The sequence below is a fragment of the Zootermopsis nevadensis genome, unplaced genomic scaffold, assembly GCF_977971745.1.
Source record: "Zootermopsis nevadensis isolate Lab colony 2312 unplaced genomic scaffold, Znev_1.0 Znev_ptg000017l, whole genome shotgun sequence".
Taxonomy (NCBI): domain Eukaryota; kingdom Metazoa; phylum Arthropoda; class Insecta; order Blattodea; family Termopsidae; genus Zootermopsis; species Zootermopsis nevadensis.
The window spans coordinates 13,808,569-13,819,265 of NW_028259149.1; the positions used below are offsets into that span (position 1 = coordinate 13,808,569).

The 10,697-nt window shown below is 36.2% G+C and overlaps 1 protein-coding gene across 1 annotated transcript in view; it reads left to right on the top strand.

Annotated features, from left to right (window-relative positions):
• Nucleotides 1-10,697, top strand: part of LOC110827884 (gamma-aminobutyric acid receptor subunit alpha-6) — a 34,687-nt gene extending 23,990 nt beyond the window's left edge. The window contains exons 3-10 of the mRNA XM_022060006.2: nucleotides 1,214-1,281; nucleotides 2,118-2,338; nucleotides 4,393-4,475; nucleotides 5,110-5,244; nucleotides 6,711-6,863; nucleotides 7,402-7,562; nucleotides 7,860-8,024; nucleotides 9,454-10,697. Coding sequence (XP_021915698.1) covers nucleotides 1,214-1,281; nucleotides 2,118-2,338; nucleotides 4,393-4,475; nucleotides 5,110-5,244; nucleotides 6,711-6,863; nucleotides 7,402-7,562; nucleotides 7,860-8,024; nucleotides 9,454-9,840 — 1,373 coding nt within the window. The 3' untranslated portion in view covers nucleotides 9,841-10,697. The remainder of the gene's footprint in view (nucleotides 1-1,213; nucleotides 1,282-2,117; nucleotides 2,339-4,392; nucleotides 4,476-5,109; nucleotides 5,245-6,710; nucleotides 6,864-7,401; nucleotides 7,563-7,859; nucleotides 8,025-9,453) is intronic.

Genomic DNA, 10,697 nt, shown 5'->3' on the forward strand with positions numbered 1-10,697 from the left:
CTTGTTCTAATATTGCGCCACTCTTCGCCATATTGCTGCAATCAATTTAAGAGCGGCATTGCCTATACTCTTTTTATGTGTATCTACTCTCTTGAGATTCGCAGACGGAAAAATATGATTGGTTTTATCTAGTTTTATAGCCCATTTCCCTTTATAACAATCATTCTGCGATAAAATTCGACGTCTATCAAGACTGAAGACACAACTCCGAACTTACAGTTCCGAGTTCAATTTCACATCAAACCGCGCGTAATCTGTGTCAGAAGGAAGCTGATTTTCTGTAGGTTATCTCTGGTTCTCGAATTTTCCGCTTCCGAGGAATTTTTATTATCAAATATTTACAACTACAAGTTGCGTGTTATAAGATGTTTCAATACGTCTTTATGTTCAATAACTATTTGTTTCAAAATTACAGTCAAAGGTTTATTTTTCACGTGTTAAACTAACATTAATATGCTAAAATATTCGGAGAGTGTATGTAACACGAGATACAAACCCGGGACGAATACTACTGTAATAAACACGCAATGGTGGGGGAAGGAAAAGAGCTTCACTGTGTGGTGACCATGTGTGTTTCTTATGAAATTTGGTATGGACGTTATGCTATGATTTACTACTTTAAATCACATTATTTATTTTCTACACTCGATATACTAAATTGGCGGATTCTTGAAGCTGTACTGTGGAATGATGGTGACACCATCACCCATAATTCTCTGCATATTCTCGTCACTTCTGGACACACATTGATACTCAAATTTCTGATGTGGGACAATGAGGATACCGTTATCCATAATCTTCTGCTTATGCAAGATGACTTGATCGTCCTTAACGACGCAATGTGGCTAGGTGAAGGGAATATCCGGTGATGTCCGTCAGTATGCATCTAATAAATCGAGAATGGCTGAGTGGATTTTTCTGACATTTGTGTTATTGTATCATTTGAGACTACTAAAAATCTTACTTATTAATTTACTATATCTGGTAATACCAATGTAAGAAATTGCATAGTCAAAACCTGAGACTGACAAAATCATTAAACATAAACGTCTGAGCATGTTTAATGACTCCGTGGCACCTGATAACGTCAATGGCCGAGATGAGGTAGCTTCTAGATGGAGCTAAAAAGCGTGTGCAAAGAATGTTGATCATCCTAATCCACTCTTTATTTAAACCCACATCATATTTGATTTCTCTGTCTCTTGCTGCGTAGATCACCCCACGATTGTGAGAACAAATATGCTGATACGAAGTATGGGCCCAATATCAGAGCTGGACATGGTGAGTACATGGACGGCTAAATATAAACGCATTCAGAACTATTAACTGATAATATTGTTTTCGAATTCAGATGGCGCTTACGTTAATAAAATACGTGAATTTTATAATTTTTTTGTATAATACCATTATTCTGTTCTAAGGAGCCACCTCAGATTGTACAGAATAATTAAGCCTTTGCTTTCGTATATCTTATTGTATCTTACAGCTTACATGTCCACCATTCTGAATTGTTATATGCAACTGGTTCTTGCTTTTAGACATAAAATTATGATAATGGAGGCGGAAATATTATTTTATCTCAATATTTTCAAATTAATGTTTAAAAGTCTTCACTTCTGAAACAAGGGCATAAATGGAGAATGTTCCAGAACAGAATGCTAAGGGGAATAAATGGACCTGAGAAATTGGTAGAACACGACTGAGGAAATTACATTTTGATTGGCTTCATAATTTAAACTTTTCCCTATTATCTGGGGGAAGAATGAGATAGAGAGAATTTTCACCAAAAGCTAGGAAGAAAACTGACCACTCGGGGGATTGGGTATAGATTAGATAGGCGTTAGAGCAATACCGAATGGAATTATTAGCTGTCTCAGAGACCAGTAGCACCTTTATTTAGGACGGTGGGGCACCTTAACGCTCCGTTGAAGCTCAAAATTTTGCAACTAAATAAGTATTCATTTCTCAAGAACAGTACGTAACGTGTCTTAGTGTCATTCTGTCAACCAGTTAGTAAGTCAGATATTTAATTATTTGTCTAACCATTTAGTCAGTAAGTTGCTCAATGAGTCACTGAGTCAGTCTATAAAACGTCATTATGTTGTTTTTGTCCTCAGGACTACTCAATGGACTGCTACTTTCGACAGTATTGGAGAGACTCAAGGCTCAGTTTCCTTGGACCGATTAAGAACTTGAGTCTTAGCATCAAGATGCTGGAGAGAATTTGGCGTCCTGATACGTATTTCTACAACGGCAAGAATTCATACGTCCACACCATCACAGTTCCAAATAAACTGCTGCGGATTACACAAGAAGGCGACATTTTATACTCCATGCGGTCAGTAACAGAATGAATCGTGAAATTTGTTGACTAGCTGAGCGACTGTTGAATGTGTTCTCAAGAAGGACTGATTTCAGTTTGAGTTCAATGTACGTAAAATAAAATGTTTAATTGAAGTAAATAAATAAATTAAAACGAAAGTGATACAACAAGGAAGAACTAATGAAAAAACATTTATGAAAGGCAAAACAAGGAATTATGTATGAAATATATAAGTAAGAAACGAAGTCAATATGAAAGTAAATAAATGGATAAATAATGAAAAAATTAAATAAAGAAATGGAGAGAAAGGCACTTTTAATTTGTTGCAGTTCGCCTTGTACACGCGGCAGCTGCTTTATCTCCAGAGTTACACGTGTCGTCTAAGCAGTTCTTTGCAGAAAATCGTCGTGTAATTCTCTGACCCCGATTTTTGCCTGGCCTCGGGGAAAAAGATAGTTTTATATCTATATTTCAAAATAAAATTATATTAAGCAGAATTTCCATTAATTGAGTAGGTTATTTAGCGACGAAGTATCAGCTGAAGAAGTTACGTAGCGTTGACTTAATCCAGGGTTCGGCAACCTTTTCGTTACCATGGACCGCATTGGCTATTCATATTTTTGCCCAAGGCCACAGAAGAAACTAATAATATCGAAGCTAATAAACAAACTTGTAATTCTTTAACTTTAAGAGTATAACTGATATTCACTTTAAAACAAAAAATATATGTATTTCTCTATATAGAGTTTATTGTAGGGTCGTTGTTAGTTTTCGGACAGATTTGATTTCAAGCCACTGGTAATTTTATGAAATGTCAATTATTAATACCACAGTATTTTTCATATTCTTTATTAAATTTAATTTGGGCTGAACATCAGAACAAAATTCCTTTACGCAATAGCGCATAAAAGAAAAGTTTCGAGGGTCACATGAGACCCGCCAACCCCTGAATTAGGCTATAACGTGCTATTATATTCGTTTATTGCAGATACAAATTTATTATAGAGGGATCTGATCAACAGTAGAGGTTGTCAGAGTCTGTTCTTGACCGAGTTCTTCAATAGCATACATTCTACACTGCAGATAATCACAGATTTTATTGCAGACAAACCTAATCAGTAGCAGAAATTCTACTCCAAACACTGCACTTGTTTCAGACTGATCGCGAAGCCTGTCGGCTATACACCAAGTCAGTCATTAGCCTACGGTAATGTTCTGGAAAAGAGGTGAAAGATAGCAGACAATTAAATTTTAATTATTGCAAAAGTCGTTCTTTAAATTAATAACATTGTGGGCGGAAAACTGTATTTTAACAAGCTTCGTAATTAGTCCATCGAGTTTTGTTACAATAAAGATAGGGATTGAACAGAAAATCTTGACCCTCCAGCCACACTACAATTTTCTTTCCAGCTTATCGTAAATAATCGCCTCGCATAATTCGGCGCTGCATGACTTCAGCAGTTGCTCCATCGTCACTAAATAACATTAAACAATTTTTAACTTCATGTAATCGGTGGATATACGTTTTAATAAATAAATATTCAAGTGGAATAAAATTACATTCTAATATTCTGTGCGATATTCTATATAATAGAAATTTGTTTAAATGAAACCTGTAGCAAAATTTGTATAGGTAAATATTTATGTGAGTCATTTTCCATCAAGAACAGTCTGAAACAAGGAGATGCTTTGTCTCCATTGCTCTTTAACTTTGCGCTAGAATACGCCATCAGGAAAGTCCAAGACAGGCAGGAGGATTTGCAATTGAATGGGACACATCAGCTATTGGCATATGCTGATGATGTTAATTTATTGGGGGACGATATAAATACAATAAAGAGGAACGCAGAAGTTTTACTAGAAGCTAGTAGAAAGGCATATTAGGGTGGCTAATAAAGTTCAAATATTTGGGAACAATAACAAATCAAAATGATACTCATGAGGAAGTTAGGAGGAGACTAAATTCTGGAAATGCTTTCTACTTCTCAGTTCAAAATATTATGTCTGATTTCTAAGAACCTGAATATTAAAATATACAAAACAACAATTTATGTTATTTCTGTTTCCAGATTGACAATAAAGGCCAAATGCCCGATGGAACTTCGCAGCTTCCCAATGGATAGGCAGTCCTGTCCGTTGATATTTGGGAGCTGTATGTAGATTTCTCAACATAACAGTTTGAACTATTCACACAGTGCTCAACTTCTCCTCTTCTTATTATTCCCAACATGTTTCCATCTTTTAAAATGTTAAGAATATTTATCTTTGTTTTTATTATAGGACTGACACTAAATTTTAAGCTTATCGGTTAAGATGCTGCCACGATAACAGAATATTTCTCATATGTGGCAACTGCGATTAGTTATTTGTATTTGTTGAGAATAAGTACGGACTTTTTTTTTAGTTTTCACACGAAACAAAAAGTGCTGCTACAAAGAGCAAAGTTCATGTACAAATAAATGTCATAACTGGCTGGTTCACTTTACATATAATGAATATTTCAATTTCAATGAACTTCATGATGCATCTAATACTAACTAATTGAAGATTTCTGTCTTCTGGGTTGTTGCGCTGTGTAGTCTGGTCGATGCTAACCAAAGTTTCAGAGGTTATACTGCCTCCGTCATCAGGGTGATTCATCAGATAACAGATCAGTCAGCAATTATCTCATGAAAAGTTAAAAAAGGAACATTAGAAGATAAACAAAAATATATATGTAGGATTTAATTTTAAACATTTTTGTAAGAGTTCAAATCAGCAGTACTTTTAGCTTTCTTACTTGACAGATGCATACACAACACAGCATCTGGTGTACCAGTGGCAATCTGGGAGCAGTGTGGACTTTGTGAAGGGCATGGCTCTCTCACAGTTTGACCTCATAAGCTTTCCCCAGAGGAACCTGACCTTCAAAAGGAGAGAAGGTAACATTCCTGTGAATGTTGTATAACAACAGAGCTATATCTGAAATACATTGTTTTCAGTTGTACTTTCCCAGTGACCAACACCATGAAGCTGAGTCCTTCTTGAGAAGCTGATCTAGCTAAGAAGTTACTTGCATTTTATGGAACCAAAAGGTTCAATACTGTGGTCACTATAGCCTTCCAATAAACCCTATCCTGAGCCAGATTAATCTAATGCACACCCTCATATAAAATGTCTTTTAGATCCACTATCCTCCCAACTATGCTTGTACCTCCCAAGTATTCTCACCTCTTCATGTATCCCAATTAAATGTTCTGTGCATTTTTCTTCTCTCAAGAATGTTTTATGTACTGTCTATTTTATCTTTCTCAGTTTAATGATCCTAGTAATATTTGTTGAAACGGCCGGGGCGTGATGCTGACTACTGAACCCCATCTAGTGCTGAGGTCAAGAATGAGTAGGAGCTATACCTCCACTCCCCCCAAGCGCCTACATGGCGTATAGTGGGACAGCTTTACTTTTTTAATATCTGGTGAAAAGAACAAATTAAGAAGCTCCTCATTATTCAATTGTTTCCATGTATTTCTGTTTCTCTTTTATCTTAGGTCTAAATATTCTCCTCAGCATTCTGTCATAAAACACTCATTTCACATTCTTCCCTTATGATTAGAGAGACCCATACAAAATAACAGGTACAATTATAATTCTGTATATTTTAATCCTTAAGATTTCTAGATCTGTGGAAGATAAACAATTATGTACCTAGAGGTACCAAGCTCTCTTGGAATTTATTCTGCTCTTACTTTCTTCTCAAAAGTACACATTTCCACTCCTGTTAGAAATAAGTTCTGGCAATAAGTATCATCATAGTTCAGATTTCTTGGATTTTTATGGATTTAGATTTTCTAGTTGACCCATCCATTTCTTCAGAAGCCTTCATAAATCTTATTTTCTTCTAGATATATATTTCAAAATTTGTTCTGCCTTTATTTTACATTCCATTTTTTCTATTCAATTGATCAAATTACATTTAGGATATTACACAGTGAGGAACTTCACAATGTAAACAAGTCGTTTAGCACTCTGAAATTTAAGAGTCTATGACAGGCTTAACATGAAGCTAGGACAGGAGAGACAGGATATTAATAGTTTCAATGGGAAAGCACCAAAGGAAGCAACCATTTGGAACATCAAGAAAAGGATGACAGGATAACATCAAATGAGTCTTATGGAAACACCTTGTTAGAATGGAACTGGCTCAGGATTGTGTTAAATTATATTATTTGTTGTTAGTAGTACTGGATCTATCTCAGCAATAAGTTAGTTGGTTAGTTTGTTAACAGCATTACACAGGAGTGCAGATTGTAAAGGTCCTGAAACTCCTACCAAACAAAATAAGAGCCTTTTGCTCAGAAATAAGTACCAGCATTAGAGCAGTCCTCATTGTTTGTCTTTGTTTACGTAGGTGAATTCTCAGTTCTGCAAGTGAACTTCAACTTGCAGCGACACACTGGCTACTTTCTTATTCAAGTGTATGTGCCTTGCATCCTCATAGTGGTGTTGTCATGGGTCTCCTTCTGGATACATCGAGAGGCTACAAGTGACAGAGTTGGTCTTGGTAAACTTTAATTATGCTCAAATTAGTTGTCTCCTTGTTATGTTGGACTAGCGATATAACCCAGGTGAAGGGAAAAAATACATACAGAATTTGGGATGGACTGTTGGAAGACCAAAAAATAGATATTGTGAAACTATGGAATGGATCAAATTTCATGGTAAATTTTGTTATGAACACTGTTGAGTGACTGCTTTATATCATTAAAGTATGCATTGGTTTATTGGTTAATCAATAGTTTGTGTGTAACATTTTGTTTGCTGGTTGTCACTACATGAAGAAATATGGTCTCTTGGTAATTAGTTAATTTGTTATCAGGTCCAAGATCTACTAAGCAATTAGCTTCAATTATGCCATATATTCTTCCAATGTCCTCAGACAAAATACTCATTATATATCAATAAACTGATAATTTAATTTAATTGTAATGTTACATGATGGTGAACTGTGAGATCTTTGTTTATATTGAAGTGCATGGCAATATTCATCATGCAAATGTAAGATGAACAAAAGAAATACAGTGTTTTCTTGTTTACTTTAGGTATTACTACTGTACTGACACTGTCAACAATAAGCCTAGACAGTAGGATAGACCTGCCTAAGGTTCGCTATGCCACAGCTCTGGACTGGTTTCTGCTAATGAGCTTCTTTTACTGCATTGCTACACTTCTCGAGTTTGCTGGTGTTCATTACTTTACAAAGGCAAGTAGCTGTATATGCCTCTTGTTGTGTATGGGTGTGGAACCTGGTCTCATACTGAGACAGAAGATAATACATTCAGTGTTCGAGAGCAGGTTGCTAAAAGAAACAAAATCTGTAAATTATATTGTTACCACAAAGTGACTTGAAGTCATATAAAACATTATTTATGAAATTCTGTACACTATACATCATTTAACTATTTTTTTCTGGTAGGAACTATAAGGATTTTTGAGGTCAGTGTGGGATTCTCTGACCTGAAAAAGAGGCTAAATTTATTTCAAAGTTTTACAATCATAGGTTGGCAGTGGTGAGATTCCTGTGGATGAGGAAGAATGGTTAGATGCAGAAGGGCCTCCAGAAGAGGCAGTGGGCTGCATTGCAACTGACATACCAGACACCAGTCAAAGCCCATCATTACGATCAGGACGCCGGAGGAGCTCCCTTATCTGCCCCATTTACAATGTATGGAGATCGTATTAATACACTAACTCTAGATGGATCTGAAGGTCTAGTGCAATGTTTATCACGCAGTAGTTCAAGGACTGCTGCTGATCTGTGGCTCAGTTAATTTATACCAATCATTTTAGCAACCAAATATTTTATTTTAAACATTACTATAAATTTCTGCTTTTCCTTTATACCAGTGGTATCAGCAACAGAGTGATGAGGGAGAATATGGAGTTTTGGGGCCATTCTCTGCAGTCTGTACTTCAGAATGAGGAGGCAGAGCCATGTAACAAACAGCAGGTCCTTGGAATACTGACAGATCTAAATAATTATTTCATATATCCCCCTATGGGCATTTAGTATATGTGATCATCATGTCTCTTCAATTTTAATATCACACAAGGACATTATATATATATATATATATTTCCGGTTTAACAATGTTTGTACATTTTTCCGGTACCCAAGGCTACATTTGAATCTAACAATTTACATTATAATTTTTCTTCTCCATTCTTGTCTGTCTGCCCACAAATCCTCTTCAATGTTTCTCTCCCTCACTGATGATTGAATTCCCTGTATCCAGGCATTTGGAGGACGTCCTCTTTTCCTTCTTCCAGGCGGTACCCATTCCATGATCTTCTTCGGTAATCTCTCTTCTGTCATCCTTTTTGTATGTCCATACCATTCTAATTGCTTTTGTTGGATAAAATCAAGAGTTGAATTTTCAACATTCAAATAAACATATTTAGACACACTAATATTAATTATATTTGTAGGCTGTTATTTCTACTGAACAGCATGACAGTATTGGGATTTCGCTTGGAAACCCCACTGTTGTTTTATCAGTCAATGAAATGGCAAAGTCTGAGAATCGTTTGTTTAAAGGTAAGACACTGGCCTTCTGTGCAAAAGATCTGTTTTAAGACCAACCAGATCAGGTGTGAATGTTTCCTCATCTCTATCAAAGTCAGATTCTACATTAAACTGTGTCCCCCCTCCACTGGTCATCTTTCCATCTTCATTATCATTTTATTGTCAAGGGAGAAAGATAAATTGTGTCTCAGCTAAAGTGAGTATTCCTACTATTACCTTCGATAAGTGTATAGAGTCCATACCTGGAGCTTAAATCACACATATGAGTATGAGGCACATAATACTGAATATGACAGTAATTAAACTCTTTTCAAATGCTGATGGCCTTTAATTATATCCTAAATCTGCCAGGAATCGGACACTAAGCATGCAGCCCATAACCAACCACTATATTGAGCTGTTGATCTCAAAACATACCAACTTATTTCTTCAGTTGTGCATTCATTCATTCATTTGTCTGTGTTTTTAAGTTACATTTTCCATTTAAATATCTGGGTTCATGAATAAAAAACATGTAAATTCATATATCAGAAGCAGATAAAATTTTAGCAAATTGTGTATACCACAGGATCCACTTAACTATGGAATTTCAACATTATCATCTCCATCGTGCCAGCAGCAGCAGCAGCAAGCACACCGCCACAATCGAGTCATGTGTGTGACACGCCAGACCCAGACTGAACGCCATGTACCCAAGTGGCAACAGTTGCTGTATTGTTTAGCAGGAGATGATGCATATCGCCGCCAGCGACAGCGTGAGGCTGCCCATGCTGCAGCTGGAGATGTAGGAGTCATTTCCAGACATGTGAATAGTGTGTCCCACATAGACAAGGCAGCACGTATCTTGTTCCCTGCCTCATTTGGTCTCCTGAATCTCTTCTATTGGGTTGCTTATTATACGTGTCAGGAGGAATTTGGTTGGAGAGACCCACCCATTGCACCCTTCAGTCACTAAACTGTAGATGAAACTGAATTTAAGAACATTCACTTTCAACTCTTACTCAAAAACAGTTCTGTGAAAAAAAAACTACAGGAGGACATATTTGTTTGATAGTTTATTCAACTACTTATAAAATCCAGAATTTTCCTGGAGTGGTTGAGAAAAACCACAAAGAAACTCAGTCAGGAAAATCACCCTAAAGGCAGATAATCAAAACCTTGACCATTTAAATACAAAATAGGAGGACTAACTATTATACAGGAACATTCATTAGGAAGCCAATAATGTAAAGGAGTGAGCACAAATCACCACTGGTAATTATTCATATTATGGTTATTATATCTATCATAAATGTGGTTTACTTAATTTCTATAATTAATTATCATCTTCATAGTTGTGGGTAGCTGCTGTCCTTTCCCTGCATTCCAAAGTACCCTCACCCACATTATCATGTATTTTCTAGCTTCCCCTTCTCATCTATTTACATGTGCAGTTCAAATTTGACCCAGGCAGTCACTGCTTCTTGTGAACAGTGATGGGACTCAATGTCATTCCACACAGTCCTTTCATGGGATGGGACAAATATGTACATGTAGGGACAGAGTGCCTCATGGAAAAATAAAATAATATGATTTATTGGCACGGTATGATCAAAATCCTGGGTCAAGTCTGAACCACCTATGTAGCTCCCTGGGAGGTCAGTTTATGGTTGGAGTTAATTTATTGGTTTGTGTATTATGTTTTAATTTGGTTATCCTTTCAGGTCCTCTGTTAAATTCAGTCCAACAATGATAAAATTGTGTTGTGTTCCAGTACCAGATTATATCAGATTTCAATTTCAAATAAAATAAATAGATTTTTTCTTCTGGTAA